Source organism: Heliconius melpomene, chromosome 14 (assembly GCF_056956725.1).
Source record: "Heliconius melpomene rosina isolate 202511_hmr_F chromosome 14, ASM5695672v1, whole genome shotgun sequence".
In the NCBI taxonomy this organism is placed as follows: Eukaryota; Metazoa; Arthropoda; class Insecta; order Lepidoptera; family Nymphalidae; genus Heliconius; species Heliconius melpomene.
This window is the reverse complement of record NC_140402.1, coordinates 7,438,869-7,464,979: the sequence shown is the minus strand read 5'-3', so window position 1 is coordinate 7,464,979 and position 26,111 is coordinate 7,438,869. Positions and strand designations below refer to the sequence as shown.

Sequence of the window (26,111 nt, the reverse complement as noted above, 5' to 3'; positions counted from 1 at the left end):
AAAATATTAAATTAAATATGCTAAATAAAAATATTCACCCAAGCCCAGAACAGTTATTCTTACCATATAAATTACTTTCCCGGGTGAAGAATGAACCCATTATTACCAGCTTATTTACTAACCACTAAATCATCAGAGGGCTATTTAAATATATAAACAAAGGCCCCTTTTACTTTAAATACCTTTACATATCATAAAATAGGTGTTAAAATGCGGACTTCAAAACATCGCTTTGATCTTCTAAATAAAGTACTTCGTCGTTCGTTTGTTTGTCATGTTACCTTTTCTCGTTACCTGAAAATTTCCCGTGAAACATTTGAATCTGCGTTTATTTTGAAATAGCAGTGTCTTTCACGATTATTATGCCAAATTTATATGTAAATAGGGGAAGGGCAACTTTGTTGTTTTTTTTATCTAAGAAATTGTGAATTTGGCAGTAATTATATCAATTTTTACACATTTTTTTTTATTTAACAGCATTGCCAGGAAAAGACATTTCGCTTCAAGTAGGCAGAGGAAACTTAGTATTAAGATATTCTGTTCACCATCAATTTTTGAGACATTGCATGTTTAATGGCGGAACTTAACGCCGAGCTTTTGATCGACACCAAAGCGAAGAAATGAAAATATTAATAAATAATAATCCATTCCATCGAGTAGGGATCGAACCCACAATCATCGCGATACAGTCACAACCTTGTGCCCCTGCGCCACTATGGCCTCTTGACATTTAACCCAATAATTTACAAGAAATCCGTATAGAAGAAAATATATATTCCACTTTCACCTAAAAACAATTTTCCACGCCATAATAAAGATAGATACCGTAGATTACGCCATACAACGGACTTCTTATATCTTTTATGGGTATTAAAGAATTTGACCGGAGACCGAATCCTTAGCTTCCTTGTCCTTATAAACGCTATTGATAGAGTGCTATAAAACTCACACAATATGGATTTATGGTGTTACATTGTATTTTTTATGGCGTCGTTATTTTTTTTATTTATTTCGATAATTAACTCATGGTCCACTTGGTCTGGTCGCTAGTACATTCTTCTATATTCATCAGTACATTCTTCTAGTTACATCTCGGAAACTAGTGGTTCAAATTGAAAAATATTTTTGTATCGAACAGTCCAAAACTAAAACTAAGAAGTTTTATCAAGTGTAAGCTGGTGTAATATATATTTTAGCAAATCTCCTTCGAAACATAGGATTGATATTTATTGAAAACTATTAAAACAACTCAGTACATCGAATTTATTTATTTGTTGTTTTTTAGCTTCCGCCATATTTTGCACATCTAATTTCCATCGAATTATTGAAAAACTAACGACAATTAAATATTTCATTTCCTCGAGTGGGAATCAAACCCACTACCTGTCGCGTGTCCCCACGCTGGACTGGCCTCAGTGAAGAATGTATATATTTTATAGTAAAGAAGATTTTTTTATTTATGGCAAATGGTCTACTTTTGTAATTTGTAATTCAGATCATAGGACATTTATGGTACCAATAAAAATGTCAAAGGTGTTTTTTAGCACCGGTTTCACAGTTTTATTTTCTAATATCGTAAGGGATCTACTTTTTAAGTCTCACCTCGCTTTTTACGATTGACAACGAAATGTTACTTTTGTTTTAAAATATATGGTGTAATATAAAACAAACTATGGAATGGCGGTTACATTGGTAGATAAATAAAATAGTTTATAATAAAATGTAAATGAATGATGATAGATTTGTTTGTAGGCGTGTATATTAAATAAAATATAAATATTTTTATTAGATTTTTTGTCACTAAAATGTATAAAACTTGTTTGAACGTGGCTGGACTTGAACCCGCACCTATGGGAAACCATCCATCTCTGACGGTTTTTATTAAGCGTATAAAATTTCGATGAAGCTTAAAATAATAAATTATATTTCATATAAAAAATAAATTCTTATTATTCAAATGAGGAAAAGAAACATATTTCTTGTTACCTATGTAATTTATTATTTAATCTCGTAGGAAAAGTATGTAAAGCTTCAAATAACATTATTAGCGGAACATGAGGTGGGCGAATTTACACCCATGGAATGGTACGTTTCAACCCCTAATTGAATATTCTTCTTACTTCTTATTATACTTAAATATAAACAAATAAATATGCTAAAAGATCTAAGATATGTTGTAATAATAAGTTACTTAAAACGATAATTTGGAAATAATAATAATATATATTTTTTTATATTTTTTAATGTATTTTTTTATACTAATTTATATTTAAAAATGTTAAATTTATTCTCTAATTTAATATGAGTATATTCTATATATAATAATATGTGAATATATTTTTCAGTCACTTTCGGCTGAATTCATATTGTTGAGCGGTATATAATTCTTCAGGCAGGTTTTACCACCTAGTATCTAATACCATTAAATGAGAATAATTTCGATTTTTCTAATCTTCATAATAACTATTTTAATTATAAACACATTTTTTTTTATTATATATTTTTCTACAATCAACTAACACAGACCCTTGTTCCAGACACGCACTCGTCAACGCCCGTGGTCTGCCTCGTAATCGAAGGCGGTACTAACACGGTGCGAGCGGTGCTCGAGTACGTGACCGACACGCCACCGGTGCCTGTCGTCGTCTGCGATGGTAGCGGGCGGGCGGCGGATCTCATTGCCTTTGTGCATAAGTAATGAATTTATTGTTGTTTTTTTTTGTTGTGAAAGGTGTAAAGCTTAGTTGTCATCGGACAGTCAAAGTGTGACTATAGAACCGACTGGTTGTGGGTTCGATCCCCACGCGAAGAGATGAAATATTTATTTAATTAATAATTTCCATTTCTTCGCTCTGGTGTCGAGGCGAAGCGCGGCGTTGAGGTCTGCCATTCAACACGCTATGCCTCCAGAATTCAGCTGAAAATGGAGAAAGAAGTGTGTTAACACTAGGTTCTCTCTGCCTATCCTGCTGTGTGCGGGATAGATCTGTGTATAAGGTTTGAATTTCAACATGATGTTTCCAAGCGTTCCTGAGATAAATGACAGAACCGCCTGACAGACAGACAGACGGACGGACATACAGACGGACCACCACCCATATAAGGGTTCCTTTTTCCTTAAAAAGTATGGATCCCTAAAAATAAAATCTCTAAGGGCAGTAAAGTAGCCGTAAAAGAGTCTCACCCAGTTATTATTCAATGCCAAAAAGCGTAAAACCACTTTAATCATGCTCCGTTGAACTTGTTGAATCAGATTAAAATTTAAATTCTAATACCTTTTGTTCACGAAAAATATTAAGTAAATAAGAATTGTTTCTTTAAAGTACGATTTATGATGAATCGTCTTAATGAATATGAAAGTCGGCATTTTTAATTATTAGCCAATAAAAAACGTAATTAAATACCCGTAATGAAGGTAAAATACGAATATATATTTTTTTTATTTAAATCGTTTATTGCTTACAATACAAAAACATATAGGTACAATAGGTGGGCTTGACATTTAAAGAATTGACTTGACTTTATAAACCGTCTACTATTAAACTGAGCTACATACATAGTAATAAGAATAATAACGCTAACAGAGAAATGAAAAGGAAACGAGTTTTCCTCAAATCATCTGTTAAGAAAAATTGTTATGTTATGTCATCTTTAATGTATTGTGATATCAATATTTAAAAAATATGTAACTTTATCCGAAAAAATGGTCTTTATCGTAACTCCTCGAAAAATTTAATTAATTCTTTAAAGGCCATCCAGGCTTCTAATCAAAAATTCTCCCAAGAAAAGTGTTTTCATATACATTCTATATAATACGTATAGACAGACACTTTTGCTCTTAGAAACTTAAATAAAATAAATAAAAATTGTATTATTTTTATGTTTAATATGAATTTGTGAAAATGAACCCACTACAACTGTACATGAAAAAATTTTCCTGCACCGTATCATTATAGATGATTTTTTTAATACTGTTGACATACTTACAGAGAACCTAAGAAAGATCAAAAATACATATTTGTCTTAATATTATAGAGAAAATGTAAAAAAGGAGTGTTCTAACACTAGATTAAATTTACTAATTTTAGATGAAATTTACATATATTTTAAATAATATAACACGAATTTATTTAAGGGACGATCCACATAAACGCTTACTGGTTATTTAAATAAGCTATATAAACAATAATAACCAGTGACCGTCACTCACTTGAAACGATTCCACTGAAACAACTTTGTAACACAAACTACAATTTTCTAGTTTTATTAGAGTTTATGAATTTTATGGCAAATGTGAACTACGGCTATATTAGTAAAAGTTGGATATACAGTAAAAGTATACAGTCCTTTTAAATTATTATTTTTGTTATTAATATCGCGATTTCAGATAAGAGTTAGTTAGTTAGTTAGTAGGTTAAAGGGTAAGTAGGGTAGGGATTATAGGGCCATTGCTTATGAAAATTTGGTAGTGTGTGAATTATACAGACACACAATCAGGGCCATTAAACTCCATATACTTTGTTTAAATGGTATATCAACCCCTAAGTTCACATATAACTAACATCCAAAACGTATATTTTCGAAAATTCATATAATAATATTTTTATAAAAGCTTTCTCCCACATAACACGGTAAGTAGAAAGAGCATAGTGCTTAAACACTCCTCTCTCTACTTTTAATTCAATTGCCGAGACATTGTGTGTTGTTTCGTGTGCCCAATCGGGAAAATGAAAATAAATTAAATGTACCCATTCTTCCAAATAGAAATAGAACCTATAACTCACTCCATCCCATTGCTCCAGGACCACCTCGTTTAAATCTATATATATATATATACAGGGTGTCCCAGGAGTCAACGATAAAACAAAACCAGGTGATAGACCAAGTCGTGACAGTTATGAGAAAAATATAAAAAAAAATCTGTGTCATGTATTTTTCATATTATTTTGATTTTAAAAAATATCGGAAAAACCGACACCCTGTGATGGTTTTTCAAATCCCAGGACTACAAATATTACTCTTTCTTCATTTTTTTTTCTATAATGTAATCATGAGTAACCCTTCTGTGAATAACAGTTTAAGATTTAAGCATACCTGCATCAGTTTTCAATAAAATGTGGTGTTTTTGCCAAACATTAAATTCAAAATATTTACTACACCCAACTTTAACCGACTGTACTATAAAAAAAATGTACTACACTGTTTTTGCAAGTAACTTTAAAAGTTGGCGCATTTAATCTGGATTCCGAAATGGTACGACACTTGCTGGATTACTTCTTTGTTGAAGAGAGAAAAATCGAAATACACGATAATCGGGATGACGTTCAGCTTTTTGGTATCTTTTCCGATACATTCTAGCTGCAGCATTTGCATTACATAACCATTCTCCATGAATGAAATGCATATTGGCAATGTGTCAAAGACCGAGTATATGGCCTGCGAGAGCCCGGACTCGAGCACTGTCCTTATAATTCCTGGGCCAGCCCCTAAGTCGGATAAGCGTTGCCTGGGCTAAGTGGCGGGAGGTCACTGGTGTGGTCTGCTATCGCAGGATACCGTCCTAACTCTTATCCGGCCATGGAGATCGTGATTGATGCCTCCAGACTCGTCCATGACGGATCCAAGGTACCTGAACTTTTCCAACTTAGGGGATGGCCTAGGACTTATAAGGATAGTGCTCGAGTCCAGGCTCTCGCAGGCCATATACTCGGTCTTTGACGCATTGCCAATATGCATTTCATTCATGGAGAATGGTTATGTAACGCAAATGCTGCAGCTAGAATGTATCGGAAAAGATACCAAAAAGCTGAACGTCATCCCGATTATCGTGTATTTCGATTTTTCTCTCTTCAACAAAGAAGTAATCCAGCAAGTGTCGTACCATTTCGGAATTCAGATTAAATGCGCCAACTTTTAAAGTTACTTGCAAAAACAGTGTAGTACATTTTTTTTATAGTACAGTCGGTTAAAGTTGGGTGTAGTAAATATTTTGAATTTAATGTTTGGCAAAAACACCACATTTTATTGAAAACTGATGCAGGTATGTTTAAATCTTAAACTGTTATTCACAGAAGGGTTACTCATGATTACATTACAGAAAAAAAAATGAAGAAAGAGTAATATTTGTAGTCCTGGGACTTGAAAAACCATCACAGGGTGTGAGTTTTTCCGATATTTTTTAAAATCAAAATAATATAAAAAATATATGACAAAGATTTTTTTTTATATTTTTCTCATAACTGTCACGACTTGGTCTATCACCTGGTTTCGTTTTATCGTTGACTCCTGGGACACCCTGTATATATATATATATATATATATATATATATATAATGGAATGGTCACTCACTCATCACGAAATCTCAGAAACTACATGTGCTAGGAATCTCAAATTTTGCATAGGAGTTATTTATATGACGTAGGTGCTCGCTAAGACGAGAATTTGCAATATTCGACTCCTAAGAGGTTGTTTTTGGGGTTGAAAGTTTGTATGAAACTTCGTTACTACAAATGCTAGGAGTCTCAAATTTTGCATGGACATCATTTATAGGACGTAGGTACTCATGGAGACAGAAATTAAAAATAACATAGTTCACGCGGGCGAAGCTGCGGGTGGGCCGCTAGTATATGTATTTATATATATAAGTTTGGAAATTAGTTTTTCCCTGGGACATTTTCTCGACGTGCGATCATTTATGATGAGAACCCTAAATCCTTCACACGAATGTTATCAACGGTACCCGTGTACGTGATTTAGTATTATTATGATATAAACCGTAGATTATAATTAAAGGGAAAAAAATGCTTTATTTTACAGTTATTTCTTTGGATTTCATTTGATAATATATATGCAAATATATGGCATTGCTTCAGATAATGGTGTTTTGAATTTAAATTATACAAAATGTTCTAACGTAACTTGAACGTTATGTTACTTTAAAGTTGTGGATTCGACGCAATGGTTGTGAGTTCGATTCCCACTCGTATTAATGAACTATTTTTATTTATTCGCTTTAATAAGATAAAACCCGGTGTTGAGGTTCGCTACAAAGCTCACAAAGTTCACTAATTAGGCGGAGAACTGATTGAGTTTACACTAGGTTCAAAGCTTTCTTACAATCACCAAAGAGAAATATTAGTTCATATAAATAGTACAAAACGAATATATTATATGAAAAATAAACTATATTTAAATTCTAACATAATTTAATAAAACAACCTCAAGATAATCTCTTGTAAAAGTTTTCCTTTGTGCCTTATACTTTATAGTTTATGTAGGAAGTTCGGAGAACTTCTGAGCTGTTCACATTCCTTTAGCGTTTAGTGGTTGGGGGTTCTTTAAATGCTTGATGATATTTAAAAAGTTTTTAATGTGCTTTTATTTAGATTAATAAAGAGGCCATCCTGGCGCAGGGACAAAAGGGTGTGATTGTAACGTGGCGGTTGTGGTTTCGATTACAGGAACAGCGAAGTGAATTATTATTTATTAATATTTTTAATTTCTTTGCTTTGGTAACAAGGCAAAAGCGCGGCGTTAAGTTCCGCCACTCAACACGCAATGCTTCGAAAAATTTGGCAAAAAGTGGGGAACGGACTGTCTTAATATTAGGTTCCCTCTGCCTATCCTGCTATGTGCGGGATACAGTGTAAAGCTAAAAAATTATGTTAAAATAAATAAAAAAATAAACTTTCAAATTAAATTCTAACTTCAATGTTTCTCATCAGGTACGCATCAGAAACAGGTGAACAGACAGTACTAGAGTCAATGAGGGACTATTTAATAGGCACCATTCAAAAGACCTTTGAAGTCGGACTTCAGCAAGCGGAATGCTTGTACGGCGAACTTTTGCAGTGCACTAGAAAAAAGAATTTGGTGAGTTAACATAGAATTACCATATTAAAAGTCTAACTTTGTTAGGGAATGTATGATATTAATTGTGTTCTCGCTTTGTTGAAAAAGTGGTAGGAAGTTGGGGATAATAGGTGCAGTAGTATTGTCATATAGAATTAAATTAATTAAATGCTGGGTTTCAATTTTTATATATTTTTTCGATTTTTTTTCCGTCTTCACTGAATAACATAAAATATGTTAAAAATAGAAGAACAATGGTACATTACGCTTTTTCAGCGGGGTAGGCAGATGAAACCTAGGAACTTGGTGTTATGATATTCCGTTCCCGTTTTTCTGCCGAATTCTGGCCATATTACGTGTTGAATGACGGAACTCAACGCCGCGCTTTCCCCATTACGAGAGAGAAGAAATAAAATTATTAAATATTTATTTTCTCCAATGAGAATCGAACCTACAATCTCTCGCGTTTACAATATATTATTGTATTAGCTTACTAATTACTTTTCTGATGAAGTCGAATGTAAAACGTGGACAGCTATCTACACCGGCTATTAGGGGCCTTCGCCTTCAATCTGTGCAAAATGCCTAAGAACATAGAACTGTCACATAGGAAACATTGATTAATATCTTCATCTGACTTTTGGACCTTGTATTTAATCTATATATGGGACTTCCGTTATCGAGTCGACTGACAGACAACTCACTAGCTGAAATATTGTCTTGGAAAGGTGATGATGAGGCTGTCGTGGTGCGGCTGCATACGTGACGGTTGAGGATTCGATTCTTACTCAGGGTAAAAAATACATTTTCTTTTTCTCCGCTCTAGTGTCGAGGCTAAGTGCGACGTTGAGTTTTGCCACTCAACTGAAGAGTTTTAATGAGAACGAAGTGTCTTAACACTAGAAGGAACCTGGGATTCCTTTTGCCTACTTTATTATGAGCGGGATACAGCATGAAGCATTATGAATTGTGTCCTTATAAGTTAAGAATTTTTCTTTGCGATATTTATTTTCCTTTTTCATTTGCGAAAAATAATTAAGTTATATAAAAAGCTATATTTATTCTTTTAAAACATGCGCCACTTCTATGATATTCAACTCTTAGTAAAAATTCATTTCGCCTCCAAACATGGACGGACCGGCACACTCAATAATGGAATTTCCTCTCGAAGCAAAGCTAGTAATTTCTTGTTCTATTTATTGAATAGTTTATTTATAACCTTATAAATTTTATTTATAAACAAATTGTTTTACAATATCCTGCCGTTATTACTGTCGCTTCATTAAACACTATAGAGAACAACATCTGAGAGTCTGTGGGTTCGATTCTTACCCGAGGACATATTACTTATTTTTGTGTCGTTAAATTTTGCCACACAAAACACAATATCTCGAAAATTGTGGAGAACGAAGTATCTTAGCTCTAGGTTCCCTGTACTGACCCCGCTATATGCAGGGATTAAGCGTGAACCTAATAAAAATAAACAAACATTTAGCTTTGGATTTAAATTAAATTCCATTCTTGCTTATTTAAATCAAGATTATAATAATATTAGAAACAGTTGATTCTATTGACAAAATATTTGTTCAAACTAGGAATAATATATATTCAAAAAAAATCAGAGTTTGCCGTTTCTATTGTATTTTATCTGACGCAACTTTTAAACTGGGAGAGAGTCGAAAACAGTCGAACTACCTTCATTTATACAGCTTTTTTCACAAACTAAAGTTCTACAAAGAGGAAATTTTGACGAATATTTTAGATTGAATTCATACAAGTATATACGATACATATAGTCGACAAACCGTTAGCTCTAATAATAATTTTGGAATAAACTAAATTACTATAATAAGTCTCCATAGACCCGCCGAGAACTACGTAGTTCTAGATCTCTGTTACATTTTTATTGCTTCACGATGTATTGGCCCAAATTTCGGTAGAGGGAATCTGGGAACCTACTTCTTAGATACTCTGTTCACTTTCTTCAAGTGGGCATCGAACTCACAACCTGTCGAGTATTCATTCGTACACATATGCCGCTGCGCTACGAGTGGCCTCTTATCTCAGTTATACCTATTAAAATGATCAATTTTCCAGGACAGCTGCTCCAATTAAACTCATCGTTCCATATAAATTTGATTTGACGAAAGTAAATTGAAAACACATCAAATAAGACGTCTTTAAGGCTTAAATATAAATAAGAATTGTATGTATGTAAATAAAAGTTCAGACTTAATTCAATACCTTTGAAGATTGAGAAAAATATTGACATTGGATTTATTTAATTTATTTTTTTATATTTTTTATCCAAGTCGCATTGCGAAGTTAAATACCGCCACTTAACGCGCTATGCCTCCAGATTTGCCGCCCAACCCCCACCCAACCCCCACCCCTCCCTGGAATATGAAAGCGGCACATAAAGAGAATCTACCCCAGGAGGGTACCAGCACCTCCGGTGCTGGAGAATCCCTCCCTGAGTCCTCAAGCTCAGGCTGCCCTTCGAATTCTGGGGAGGGCAACGTACCGCGCACAAGACCAAATTGCAAACAAGGCAAACGAGACGTACGCCCCACGGCAACCCCTACCACACTAAACGTGGACTTTTCCAATATCAGGGGTCTTCACTCCAATCTGAATGCCGTCCACCACCATCTTGAGACGGCACGGCCGGCCTTGTTATTTCTGACGGAGACTCAAATTGTCCGACCGAGCGACACAGCCTACCTCCAATACCCCGGCTATAAAATAGAACACAACTTTATGCCTCATGCCGGGGTCGCTGTGTACGTAAGGGAGGACCTGAGTTTCCGTCGTCTTGCTAATCTTGAAGGTCGGGACCTGTCGACTATCTGGCTCCGTGTTGACTCGGACGATCGAACCCGAGTCTACGCATGCCTTTACAGGTCCCACAGTGGCAATGCGGAAACGGATCGGCTCATGGAGCACATGCAATCGGCCATCGACGATATGCTCTCACAGATCCCCTCTGCTGAGGTCGTGATACTTGGCGATTTTAACGCGCACAATGCCAGTTGGCTTGGATCACGCACCACCGACCACGCTGGGAGGGCCGTTTTTGACCTTGCTACGGCGAATGGATTGTCCCAATTGGTCGAGTCACCTACGCGACTCCCGGACGTGGACAACCACAATGCCTCCTTATTGGACCTTCTGCTGACTTCGCACCCGGAACAGTACCAGGTGGTCGTCGATGCTCCTTTGGGGTCTTCTGACCACTGCCTGGTACGGAGTGTCGTGCCCGTTCAGCGCGGCAGTCGCAGAACACCCGCAACTCGTCGCGTTTGGCACTACAAGTCAGCAGATTGGGATGGGATGCGTACATTTTACTCATCTTGTCCCTGGGGACCGGTTTGCTTCTCTTCTGATGATCCTAGTACCTGTGCCGCTGCTGTTGCCGACGTGGTTCTGCAGGGCATGGAACTTTACATTCCTAGCACTGTAGTGCCCATCGGTGGCAAGTCACAGCCTTGGTTTGATACGTCTTGCAAACTTGCTGCCCTTAGCAAACGCGAGGCATATCAAATCTGGGCCGAGGCACTGGTTACTAAGGATCCGAAGGTGAAAGCCTCAAAAAGAGAGTATAACCGGGCCTCTAGGTCCTTTAAGCGGCAAATTGCCAAAGCAAGGTCCGAGCATATCGCCAAAATCGGCGAGAAGCTTGAGAGCTACCCGTCCGGAACTCACCAGTTTTGGGCGCTCTCAAAGGCGGCACTCGGCAACTTCAGCCAGCCTTCGCTTCCGCCTTTACGCAAGGGGAATGACATCTTGGTCCATACGGCGAAGGAGAAAGCCGATCTCCTGGGCGCTCTCTTTGCCTCGAACTCGACTTTGGATGACCAAGGATCAACGCCACCGACCATCCCGCGGTGCCAGAGCTCAATGCTTGAGGTTAAGTTCAACCAAAAACCTGTAAGGCGAGCTCTGTCCTCTTTGGACATCCATAAGTCGAGCGGACCAGATGGCATCTCCCCCTTAGTGCTTCGTTCTTGTGCTCCTGAGCTGACACCGGTGCTAACGCGTTTGTTTCGGCACTCTTACTCAGTCGGCGTAGTCCCAGATTCATGGAAGAGCGCTCTTATCCACCCGATCCCGAAGAAGGGCGATGGATCCGATCCATCTAACTACAGGCCTATTGCCATCACCTCCCTACTCTCAAAAGTCATGGAGAGCATCATCAATAGCCAGCTCTTGGTTTATCTAGAGGATCACCGATTGATTAATGACCGTCAATATGGCTTCCGCCATGGTCGCTCAACCGGTGATCTTCTGGTTTACCTTACCCACCGTTGGGCTGCGGCTATTGAAAGCAAGGGAGAGGGCCTGGCAGTTAGTTTGCACATGGCGAAGGCCTTTGATCGAGTGTGGCATGGAGCGCTCCTTGCCAAACTTCCATCCTATGGGCTTCCCGAGAACTTATGCAGGTGGATCGCCAGCTTTCTCACTGGGCGCAGCATCAAGGTCGTTGTCGACGGTTTTTGCTCCAATCATATGCCCGTGAACGCTGGCGTTCCCCAAGGCTGCGTGCTGTCCCCCACGCTGTTTCTTCTGCATATCAATGACATGCTGGAAGATTCTAGCATTCATTGCTATGCAGATGACAGCACGGTGGACGCTGTTTACTCCGGCCGCGCAAGTCTTTCTCGGGAAAACGCTGAACAGTGCCGAAATAAACTTGTGTCTTCTGTTGAGGCGTCCCTCGAGAATGTCTCTTCATGGGGTGAAAAGAACCTGGTTCAATTTAACCCCCTGAAGACACAGGTTTGCGCGTTAACCACTAAAAAAACCCCATTTATCGTATCGCCAGTCTTTCAGAACACTCCCCTTTTAGCCGCGCCCAGTATCAGCATATTGGGCCTTAATGTTTCGAGTGACTGCCAGTATCGCGATCATCTGGAAAGCAAGGCCAAGTTGGCCTCGAAGAAACTGGGGGTCATCAATAGAGCGAGACGGTACTTCACGCCAAAACACCGATTGGCCCTATATAGGGCCCAGGTTCGGCCACACATGGAGTACTGTTCTCATCTCTGGGCTGGTGCACCCCAGTATCAGCTTGACCCATTTGATCGCATACAACGTAGAACTGTTCGAATCATTAAGGACCCAGTAAGCTGTGAAAGGCTTGACACTTTGGCTCTGCGTAGAAACGTCTCCTCGCTGTGCGTTCTCTATCGCATTTTTCATGGTGAGTGTTCTGAAGAACTGTTCGACCTGTTACCTGCCGCCGAATTTTCCAACCGCACAGTACGTCACAAACTTAAATACCATCCACACCACCTGGATACGTGGCACTCCACAACTGTGCGGTATCGTAGAAATTTCCTTCCACGCGCCACCGAACTGTGGAATGGCCTACCCGCGGCAGTGTTTCCAGGTCGGTACGATATGGGTACCTTCAAAAAGCGCGTCTATCTCCACCTTAAAGGCCGGCAACGCACCTGTAGCTCCTCCGGTGCTGCACGGGGTCGTGGGCGGCGGTGATCATCATCAGGTGACCCGAACGCTCGTTTGCCTTGTCCTTTTTCCATAAAAAAAAAAAAAAAAGAACAGCGTCTGAGAATATGTGGGTTCGATTCTTACTACAGAAATGTTACTTATTTTTGTTTCGTTAAATTTCGCCGCACAAAAAACAATGTCTCTAAAATTGGGCGTTCTGTGGAGAACGAAGTATCTTAGCTCTAGGTTCCCTCTACTGACCCCGCTATATGCAGGGATTAAGCGTGAACCTAATAAAAATAAACAAACATTTAGTTGTTGATTTAAATTAAATGCCATTCTTGCTTATTTAAATCAAGATTATAATAATACTAGTGGACCCGGACGCGGCTACGCCTGCTTGAACTATAAGAATATTTATCAAATATTATATAATATATTTATTTTTATAAGGATGAATATCAAAATATAAGTTCATTTTGGGTGACGTTTTCTTAAAACTACAAAGAAACTTTGCAAACCGGTGCTTAGCAACGACGGTTGTTATTAACATGGCAGAATAAATTGCATGTCAAATTAGAAAGTATTTTAATTTATTAGTATATATGTGTAATGTATTATTATATAGCCTATAGCACTTCTGAAGAATGCAGCTTTCATACAAAACAAAAACATAGTAAATCGGACCAGTAGATCCAGAGATCTTAGCGTTCAAACAAACAAACAAACAAACTCTTCCGCTTTATTATATTAGTACTAGCGGACCCGGACGCGGCTACGCCTGCTTGAAATATAAGAATATAATTTCTATAGAAATATAATTTCATTCTAGATGAAATGCTAAAAGTGACTATTATATTTATTTTCATAAGGACGAATATCAAAATGACGCGGTAACGAACGCGGTCGCGTAGCGACGACGGTTGTTATTAACATGGCAGAATAAATTGCATGTCAAATTAGAAAGTATTTTAATTTATTAGTATATATGTGTAATGTAATGTTATATAGCCTATAGCACTTCTGAAGAATGCAGCTTTCATACAAAACAAAAACAAAGTAAATCGATCCAGTAGATCCAGAGATCTTAGCGTTCAAACAAACAAACAAACTCTTCCGCTTTATTATATTAGTATAGATAGATATAGATTAGATTTATAATTTACAGTGTATAATTGAAAAAAAATAATGGAGACATAGATTATTCTATGGACAAAATATTTGTTCAAGCTAGGAATAATATATATTAAAAAAAAAACAGAGTTAGCTCTTTCTATTGTATTTTATCTGACGCAACTTTTAAACTGGGAGAGAGTCGAAAAAGCGCAGCGAACTACCTTCATTTATACAGCTTTTTTCACAAACTAAAGTTCTACAAAGAGGAAATTTTGACAAATATTTTAGATTGAATTCATACAAATATATACATATAGTCGACAAACCGTTAGCTCTAATAATAATTTTGGAATAAACTAAATTACTATAATAAGTCTCCATAGACCCGCCGAGAACTACGTAGTTCTAGATCTCTGTTACATTTTTATTGCTTCACGATGTATTGGCCCAAATTTCGGTAGAGGGAATCTGGGAACCTACTTCTTAGATACTCTGTTCACTTTCTTCAAGTGGGCATCGAACTCACAACCTGTCGAGTATTCATTCGTACACATATGCCGCTGCGCTACGAGTGGCCTCTTATCTCAGTTATACCTATTAAAATGATCAATTTTCCAGGACAGCTGCTTCAATTAAACTCATCGTTCCATATAAATTTGATTTGACGAAAGTAAATTGAAAGCACATCAAATAAGACGTCTTTAGGGCTTAAATATAAATAAGAATTGTATGTATGTAAATAAAAGTTCAGACTTAATTCAATACCTTTGAAGATTGAAAAAAATATTGACATTGGATTTACTTAATTTATTTTTTGATATTTTTTTATCCTAGTCACATTGCGGAGTTAAATACCGCTACTTAACGCAATATGCCTCCAGATTTTGGAGGAAAGTGGGGAACGGAAATGTCTTAATTGGAACGGTTCCCAGGTACCCTCTGCCTACCCTGATGTGAGAGCCAGCGTGAAGGGAAAAAATTTTTGCGTACTATGCGATGACTGTAGGTTAAAAGGGCCTATACTAATTAGATATTTTATTTAGACAACTGCAAGCTGTATCCTGCATATAGTAGAGTAGATAAAAAAATATATAAGGACATTCATGATTCAAAACCCCATATCTCGAAATCTCACGGAAAGCGGAGAACGGAATTTCTTAACAATATTTCTTGTGCTTTCTATGCGATAAAAAGCTTTCTGCTTTTTTAAATTATAATATAATAATCATTTACAACATTCGTAATTAGCTGAGCATCGTTTAAACGGTAATCTCATCTAACTAATGATAATTAGGAACACCTAAAAGAAAAGCTGGATTTGGAAAATCGTTGCCTTAAACGTGCCTACAAAATAAATAAAAATAATCTAATAAGTATATACGTAGATTAATTCGAATTGTTTGATGTTATAATTTTAGGATATTTTTTGCCCCTTAATAATTTTGAAAAAATAATACTATTTAATAATAATGAATTTGCATTAGCCTAATATCGGTTATTTATTGAACATGTTTATTTGAGAAAAGAAAAAAAGATGGCAAGCGGCATAAAAAACAGCAATGAAGTCCATTGCATGTACATTCCCCCAAGTTTCTCAAAGTAGTCAAGTCGCGTACACGTAATGTCTCTGTCTCTGAAAATTGGCCGAGGTGTACTGAACTGTCTGACATTAGAACGTTGGATTCTCGCCCTACCCGCTTTATGCGGGATTCATAGAGCTTAAATACATAAATAAATCCTCGACAGAATAATAAAAAAGAACTCTATAAAATATAATTACCTAATATTAAAATTGATACTACGATACTAAAAATTATGTATGAATTCCATATATTGAAATTATTGAAACACATTGAAAATTAATGTACTATGCGGTTATTATTGAACTGTAAATTTCTATTTTCATCTAACTAATGAAAACCACATCCTTTATTAATAAACGACAAAATTTTAACCGGAATTTCGATTATTAGAAGAATTAAGGTACTTTTGTAATTCAAATATCAATAAGACTAAAAGATTAATTTTCTTGCTCTCGATAATACGATAAAACGCGGCGTTAAGTTCCGCCACTTAATACGTAATGCATCGATGTTTTGGCGGAAAATGGAGAGCAGAGTGTCTTAACACTTTATTCCCTAAAAGTTGTGCCTGTTCTGCCAGTTTCCTATGAGGAAAAATCGGGGACTTTTTCATTAGGGCTGTTGTCGACTGTAAACAATAGTTGTCTCTTCGACCATTAATTTTATTATTTTTCCGTTATAGTAAGACCAAATGTGGCGTTGGGTTCCGCTAACGAACAAGTAATCGGAAAGTCTCGGAATATTTTAACACTTGGTTCTCCCTATGAGGGCTAAATAATCAAAAGTTAAAATTAATATATTTTTGACGGTGTAGTTTCTCGGTTTTTTTTTGTTAAAAATTATATTTAAGAACTAGCGGCCCGCTCGCGGTTTCACCCGCGTGAACTATATTATTATTAATTTCTGTCTCCATGACTACGTCCTAGTGACGTCTATGCAAAATTTGAGATTCCTAGCACATGTAGTTTCTGAGATTTCGTGATGAGTGAGTGACCTTTCCATTTTATATATATAGATTTAAAGATCATACTGTTTATTTCTTAATTTAGCTTACTTCCTAGGATCATTTTCTACGATTTAGCATTTGCTTTTGCATGTAAATGAAGCTGTATTGCACTCAAAGAAAACTTTTAGTAAAAATGTAAGGAAAATAGTTTAAAAAACATTTCAAAGAACTGAAACAGCAATTCATTCAGCAATTTCGATGTCCATTTTATATTGTATATATTTTTTGAAGCTTCAAATTTGTTATTTTTTCATATGTATGTCACACATTTGACGGTATAAAGGACGAAGCTGTTCGTGTCGCAGCGGCACGGCGTTTACTATCAAAGCTTGTAGCTTGGGTAGTGGGTTCGATTTCTACTTGGTGGAATGAATTATAATTTGTTCCTTATTGTGTTGAGTGTGGAAAAAGAGAAAGAACATTCACTTTTGTATAAAATATGGAAATATACTTTCAGCACACGTACACGTCTACATATATTTTATATATATTCAATAGATTGATTTCTCTTTCAAACTTATACTTTAAAAGCTAAACAAGCAGCTTTAAAGGATTTATCTTCGCATTAATATAAATACATATATGTATAATTTTTTCATCAAGTTATGCTATTAAAATTTGAAATGCACAAGGAAATTTGCTTCATTCCTATAGATTATACTACTCTACAGTACTTATAGCGAGCGAGCCGAGTACAGTTCGAGAGGACTTTATTATATGTATTTCTCTCTTATGTTTCGAGATATTTCCTTATTTTCTTTAATTATGGTTCTTGAACCATTTGCTGAAGAGAAGGTTTCGCAATGGCGGCCATTTTATCTAAAGCCCCAACATTTACATCATCGGAAATATTAACCAACTGTTCTTCATGGACATATAAATCTCTTTCAAATACTCTATTTCGGCCTCACAAAAGCTATCAGTCAAGAGTCGTCCTAATCCTCTTCCTAGTCTACACGGAAGAAAGAAAGCGAACCGTACCAATAAAGGATGCAGGAAAGAAGAAAACTCGTGCACCCTGGTCGTCAACGGAGAGTCTGGCATCTGTAATTTCATTTATTGCCAATATTATACTATCGTATGGAGTTTAGGTTAACGACTTTCATGCTCCTACGGACTCAAGAGATATATTCGTAACTTTACTAATTTCCTAACTTTGAATTGTGATTTATGTATGTAATATAATCTTAGTCGTATCTGCCATATAAAAGTAAGTCTTCTTGGTCTAGTTTAAATTATTCATTCCATGAGGCTATCGTAGCACAGATGATATCTGACTGTAAGCGTAATGGTTCGGGGTTCAATTCTTACCCAGGGAAATTAATCTTTTTTTTTTCTTAGCTCTGGCAATATAAATCGCGGATATGAATTTCGCCACGTATACGCAATTTAATATGTATATATTTTTTCTGAATCTATACTAAATGCTAGATATGGCGTCAATTACAAATACTGTTAACAGTACCTAATAACCCAGTCGTGGCGGATGTACACAAGTGTGCGTGGGTTCGATTCTCTCTTGAATGAAGGAAATATTTAATATTTTCATTACCTCGCTCTGGTAACTAGGAAAAGCAGTGTTCCCTTCGGAATTCGGTGGAGAGTGAGAACCTAAAATGTATTAATGGGAACAAGGTGTCTCTACACCTAGTTCCCTTTGTCTACCCTGCTATGTGCTAACCTAACTACTAACAGAATTAAATGTTTCTTTTTTCTATTAAGCCATCGTGATTGTCATTCCTGATGTCTAATTCAATTACTCGGCAATCTCAATTTACAGTTTAATTGGGGTCGAGTTTAATTCTGCCTTCCAGATAAATTTGTATTGAACTACTGTAATCTGATATTAGAAATCTAACACTACTGTGTAACCAACTTTACTGATATTTATAGTTGATGGGTTTAATTATTTAAGATTTGTTTTTGGAAATATGTAAGAAAATTAAAGGAGTGGAGTGGAGAACAAGTGAAGTATCCAAGGGTGTGATCATGGTTTGGCCAATGAATCCGTACTCAGTCAAAATTTTTATAACTTTGTAGCAACTTCTTTGTTATTATCATCTCTGTATTCTCCCTAGCTTAATATATATTTTTTACGGAATCCTAATAAAAATTCAAAATGCGCTTTCTAGGAATCGCTACATCCGCTATATTATACATACGTATCTTAATATTTTTGTTTTTCTAGTGAAGTGAAGTGTCGAGAAATAATAAAATATTCAATAATATTCAAGATAAAAAAATACATAGTATTTAATTTAAAACTTTTGTTGTAGATCACGGTATTCAGAATACAAGAGCGAGCGGAAGGTGGTGAGATCCAGGAATTGGATCAAGTCATCTTGACTGCTCTGTTTCGGGCCCAGCATTTATCACCAAGCGAACAGCTCAGCTTGGCTCTCACGTGGAACAGAGTCGATATCGCGAGATCAGAGATATTTGTGTACGGACAAGAATGGCCGCCAGGTAAGTTATTATATATTTATGACTAGAAATAAGCCGTAACTCCTGCATTGAGGGTAAAAGCGTGTGAAAAATATAAATAGTCTACTTTCACATTAAGTTTATTTACAAAATTCGGCGGAAAATGGGAAACGAAGTGTCGTAACACTAGCATTCCCGCTGCCTATCCTACTGTGTGCTGATATGAAGGTATACAGCGTGAAGTTGGATTAATTTAAAGAATATAATTCATTATTATTATTCGCTCAAATATTTTCTTTATATAAATATACATTTATGAGTAGGTTCTTTAGTTAGGTTACATACATAGCAGAATCTAAACATTTTTTTTGGTTAGTTCAAATACTAGTTCGTAGAAGAGCTTTGTACTAAGTATAAATTATTATCTCATCTTGGTGGATGTTAATGAAAATAATAAATATCATAGACCCAGTCCCCACTAAAATGTTATTATAGTTAATTACTACTACCCTCTAAACACTAACGACTTAAGGTGAACTAACTCTTGAAAATACTGTTCTACCCTCGTAAACCCCACCTTATACAAAATATATTAGACAAGTAAGCTTTTTCTATGTATGTTAAAATGATAGTAGTATCACTATTGAAACGCGGTGTTAAATTCCGCCACTCAGAAATATCTTGAAAATTCAGCAGTGCGCGGGTATCTTAACACTAGTTTCTCTTTGTATACTCTGTTATATGCGGTATAAAGGCGTTAAGCTGACAAGAACAACGATTTACAGTAACATTGGAAACTACAGTGTATGCAAAATGACTAGGAGCTTAGTTCAAAACTTATTGTTCTTAGACTAAAAGTTGTTAACATATTCCAATATTTCATATTACATAGCCAAAGTTGAAGACAGCTGTTTCAGCTGAAAGTTAATATTTAGTACTTATTTAGATTATGATTATTCAAAAGCGTTAAGTTGGAGTTCTATTTTGACTTTGGTTATTTTCATTTTGGATTTTTTGTATGCGATAATATAAGCGTTATTCTTTTAATTTATTTTTTCTTTTTCGTATTAATAGTTGTGAGTTCAATTTATCATATGTACGCAAAAACCTTAGACTTATTGTTTAATTTTTCAATCTCCAAAAGGACTCGAGACGGACAGACAGACAACAAAGTGAACCTATTACAGTTCCATTTTTCCTCTTGAAGTACGGAACCCTAAGAAACATGGAGTAGACTTCGTTAAACAATTCTTAAAGCTCCATTAAACGATCGCTTATATATTAAAAGAGAAATAAAAGGCCAATTGCGAAACAAACTCAAGTAAACATAAATATGGACGTTAGATCTATTTGTTATACAAGTCAAGGATTTAGATTCCTATTTAGTGATTTCTCTCAAAGAATTTCTAAGAATTGCCGTTAGCCATTTTGCTCGAGTAAGCATTAGATTTAATAAGTTTTCTGAAGACGTACTACGAAAGAACGTATGAAATAACAGTCCATTAATTTATAGTTTATTACGTTTTTTTATGTTTTATAATGTTTTTCGATGATGATTTCTTCAATTATTATTTCTACTAGGCTGTCGTTACGCGACGGTTGCGGGTTCCGTCTCTCTAGGAAGTGAAATATTTATTTACGTTTATATTTCCGTTTCTTCGCTCTGGTGTCGAGGCAAAGGGCGACGTTGAGTTCTACCACTCAACACACAATGCCTCCAGAATTCGGCAGAAAATGGAAACACAGAGGGAACCTTGTATTAAGACACGCTGTTGAAAGGCGGAACTTAACGCCGCGCTTTGTCGCGACACCAGAGCGAAGAAATGAAAATATAAATTTAAATAAATATTACAAAAGGAAATGGAGCCAACTTTTATAATTTTGATCTTACAGCAACTGATACGTCTTAACATTGCGACTCTCACTAAACACATGACGGTAATCAAAACTCTATAGCGGCAACCAATCGCCTTTTTGTCAAAATAAAAAAATCATTTTTTAGTGTTGTGCAGTAGGGTTTATTCTTTTTATATAATATTTTTTTATATAGCGATATCTACTTATGCTTCACACATGTTTTATTATGTAAGTTAAGGACCATAACAGAAGGCCGCAGGTGTTAGATTCTACCCTTTTATGAATAAAGTCACTTACAGTCTATTGATCTTGTCATCTGAATAACAATGAGATTGCCCTGGTTTATTTAAATAACCTCTGAGAGATGGTTTTTGTTACAATAAAATTGATTTTAATTTTATTTTATTAGCAATAAAAAATAATGTAGTAGGAACATGGAACCTGGGAACCTAGTGGAAAGGCACTTCCATTCCTTTCCGCTGATTTCTCGTAGCATTGCGTCTTGAGTGGCGGAACTTAACTTAACGCCGTATGGAAAAAATGGAAATTAGTTATTCAGAATATTTGAGTATAGAAGCTACCAATTGTTAAAAAGAGAATATGGTGATAATACACTCCATTCTCCGCGTTCAACTCGTATTCGAGTATGTGTTGAGTGGCATAACTTAACACCGCACTTCGTAGCATGCACTATGTCTTTGCAGTAAGAAACGCTAAAGTTTAGCATTTTACCATAGCTTCTATGCTAGAGGGACCTTGGAGGACTACGAGTACTAAGATAGAATTAACCTAAATTAATACTTCAAATATTTTAATAAATTTTCCTTTACAGGTGCCCTCGACGAAGCAATGATGCAAGCGCTAGAACACGACAGGATAGACTTTGTCAAGCTACTTCTAGAAAATGGTGTTTCAATGAGGAAGTTCCTCACTATTCCTCGATTAGAAGAACTGTACAACACCAAGAGTGGTCCAAGCAACACCCTGAGGTATATTCTGAGGGACGTACGACCGCACTTACCTAGAGGCTACGTCTACACTCTGCACGATATTGGTTTAGTTATCAATAAACTGATGGGAGGTGCTTACAGGTGAGAATGTTTGTCTTAATATATAGATAAAAGAGATTTTTTTAAAGTTTTTAAATGTAATTTATAATTAATATTTTTTCTCCATTACAAAGGAAATATAATTTTTAACATTTAAAAAAAAAATACTACAGATATTTAATATCATTTAATATAATTATTTTAACACAAACAAACAGTGTTACAAACACTTTAGTGAAATCAGTTTTATTTATTCCTTTGAATCGCATTTTCATGAGCCTCACACTGTCAGTGATAGGTAGATAGCTGGCTCCCTTTTGTGACTCTTACAAAGCAACTCGCGAGGGCGGATTAAATAAAATTTCGATATAGATGTGACTTGTGAGTCAAATGCTGCTGGGGTTTCATCAAACTGTATCGTTTCTCGTTTTTTTGTATAACTACCCTCTTTTTTCCGCATATTTCATTAGTACGCAAAGATAATTTAATGTAAAGACGTTTTGTGTAAAGGTGGAACTCAACGCCGCACTTTGTCTTGTCAAATTGACAAAACGAAGAATTAAGGGTAGTTGTGACACAAGCGTGTAAACGCGACGGTTGTGGGTTCGATTTCCTCTCGGAGAATGAAATATTTAATATTTTCATTTTTTTGCTCTAATAACAAAAAGAGCCAAAAGCAAGTAACAAAGAAAAATGTCTTTTTTTTTAATGAGAATGTACTACATAAATAAATATTGAAATAAAATATATGTATGACATTTAAAACCCTATATCTTTCGAGTTAAGCTTACTCTGAGCATTGAAGATAGATCCTATTTTAGTGTCAGCGACTGGGGACTACTGTGAGACGTCGATAACAATTCTTTAACAGTAAATAATATGGGGCCGTGGGAATTTTGATTGATAACTGTAGAATACTGTAGAATATTTAATAATTTTAAATGTTATTATATGGAGGCGTGCCGCAGGAGCACCAGTGTTTGATTGTAAACGACTGGTTGTGGGTTCGATTCTCTTTCGCAATTAACACGCAATTTCTCCAGAAATCGGCGTTGGAAATGGAGTGTCTTAACACTACGTTCCCTCTGCCTACCCTGACATGTGCAGGGTACAGCGTGAAGCTAAAACACCAAAAGAATTCTTCGTATATTTTATAGTTGTTTGGGATACTTATCCCAAACAACTATAAAATATACGCTAAAATATAGCTCACTTGAGCTCAACTAAACTTTTCAGCCTTTTAATATTAGTAGATATAAATAATGTAAATTACATACAATAGAAACACAATTATCTATATTTTGTCAGGAAGCGACCCTTATAAATATTCAAATTAATCCCCAAACCGGGTTAGATCCTTTAATTATACTTATTTTGATATGCATAGTAATGTCACGTTACATAAAGAACATATAGTATATAATTTATTTAAAATATTTTAAATAAATTATATATTTTTGTATTTTCTTCACGATTCAAGGTAGACACAGAGTTAAGACACTTCAATCTAGATTTCTCCCCGAATTAGAGATATTTCTAAATGATTTGTGTAACTTTGTCACAAGTGCGGGGAAATAAAAATGATTTAAATGTTATCTTTAACGAATGGGGGTCGAATCCGAAACCGTCGTGCAGATATTCAAATGTCTATAGTCTTCAAACGACTGAACATATTTGTTGAATCATGGCTTAGAACATTCTTAAGTCACATTCAAATAAAATCAGATCGGTAGATGGTACAAAATCCGTTCATTCGTTTAGGAGCTACGATGCCACAAACAGACGGACACACATACACAGATACGTCAACTATATAAAACCCCTCTTTATTTTCCGAGCTAGAAGCAATTCTGCAAATAAAGATATTCCTATCTTACAAAAACACCTACGTTATGCAAAGTAATCACACGTCAGCACAAGCCAGGTGGAAAATTTGACTGCGGCAATGTGCCGCTATTGCTATTTGTACCCAGGATTTATCGTACAGGCTGCCTTCCACACTTCGTCGTCGTGTCAACTATTATGAGAAATATGTCTTCATTCTAGAGTATTATTACTATAGCGTGATTATTATATGTAGATGTTTCATCCTTGAAATTAAAATGACGTAATGATTATTATTATTACTTAAATATTATTCTGTACTCAGGAAAAAAAGTACTTTTTAGAACAAAAGAATGGACGGTTTCCAAGATGTGCATGTTCATCGTGCTACGTTAAAATTCTTATTATGTCTTCTAAAAAGAACGAGGTTAATTTTTGTGGTGTCGAAGCAAAGCACGGCGTTGAATTCCGCCACTCAACATGCAATTCCTCCGGCGAAAAATTGGGAACTGCTATGCGCCGGATATAGCGTGAAGCTTTCTTTATGTAATAATAATATTTAATTTATTTTCTAACTCTAGCGTCAACGCTCGTGAGAATTGACCATAACCGAAGCGGAAGTTAAAAAATTATAACTTTAAATGATTAGAAAATAACTTTTAATTACCATACTGACCTACCATAACAGAATATATACAAAAATAGGGTACTAGGTCAGTTAAACGAGCACTAACGGCTGCTTTATATGAGGTATAATGCACACAGCACGATAAACTAACGATAAAGTTTGCCTCGTTGTTTGACTTTGTGTATTAAAATTATTTTATTCATATCAACAGTTTATTTATAGGTACGAGGATATTTTTTTTTTATATTCATATATTTCTCATTTATTTTGAGGTAGATAGAGAATTTAGTGACTCCGTTCTCCATTTTCTTTAAATGTATAAATGTCGTGGTAGTTGACAGAACTATTTTTTTTTATCCAAATATGCGTTGTGGACGAACGGTGCTATGGGAGTCACCAGTCGTTGAATCCGTTACTACCTATTTAAGCTCAGAAGAAACCGATAGAATCATCGGGGTATGCACGAGCGCCGTAGAGGCACATGCCTCCCTGACCAAAAAGAAGAAAATATATTTTTTTGCCGAAATTCATTACATAACCATTATTTGTACTTCTTTAAATATTGACATATAAGTTTGCGTAATACTTAGAAAAAAACACGTTTTTTTGGGTAGCAGGTTCAGAGAGCACCCAATCTTAGACGCTGCGTCTCTCACGCATCGCCCAATTCTTGAGACGATGCAGGTTGCTTCGCGGAACACAACGCCGCGTTTGTTTACCAGAATAGGGAAATAAAAATAGTTAATTCCGATACGAACTAAAATTACATTCTTTCTTTACTGATAAAATGAAATAAACGTATATGAAAACTGATATTAGAGTCTACGATTCTCTTCTTAATAGAGTTGTCAATATCAAGTTTTCCCGTTACGGTTATAGTAGTCTTCCTTAAAGATAATATTCGATACATTTATGGTCATAAAGCCTTTATTAGGGTGGTTATGGACGATATTTGACCGGCATACAAAGCTGATGTTTATGGTATATAATTGAATATAAATAGTAGTTATTTCATCATCAATTAAATGTTTTGATCGTTGTAATTATATAATAACACATTAAAATCTATGAGCCTATGAGTGACGGCAAAGTATAGTGAGAAATTTAGATTTGTAATTAGGTATTTAGTACGCTGTATCCCAAATGTAGATGGTAAACAGTGGGAGCCCAGTGTTCATACACTCCGCTTCCCACTCTGAATTCTGGAAGCATTGAGTTGAGTGGCGAAACTCAACCCCGACCACCACAGGTTACCCAACCACACAAAATGAAAATATTAAATCTTTAATTTCCTCGAGTAGGATTCGAATCCACAACC

At 35.8% G+C, this 26,111-nt stretch overlaps 1 protein-coding gene across 6 annotated transcripts in view; it reads left to right on the top strand.

The window, feature by feature from the left end:
* Trpm (transient receptor potential cation channel, subfamily M) overlaps positions 1 to 26,111 on the top strand; it is a 177,345-nt gene that overhangs the window by 113,329 nt on the left and 37,905 nt on the right. For all 6 annotated transcript variants that reach the window (XM_085197314.1, XM_085197316.1, XM_085197315.1 and 3 more), the window contains exons 7-10: positions 2,538 to 2,694; positions 7,726 to 7,873; positions 19,288 to 19,477; positions 22,125 to 22,383. In XM_085197314.1, coding sequence (XP_085053440.1) covers positions 2,538 to 2,694; positions 7,726 to 7,873; positions 19,288 to 19,477; positions 22,125 to 22,383 — 754 coding nt within the window. The remainder of the gene's footprint in view (positions 1 to 2,537; positions 2,695 to 7,725; positions 7,874 to 19,287; positions 19,478 to 22,124; positions 22,384 to 26,111) is intronic.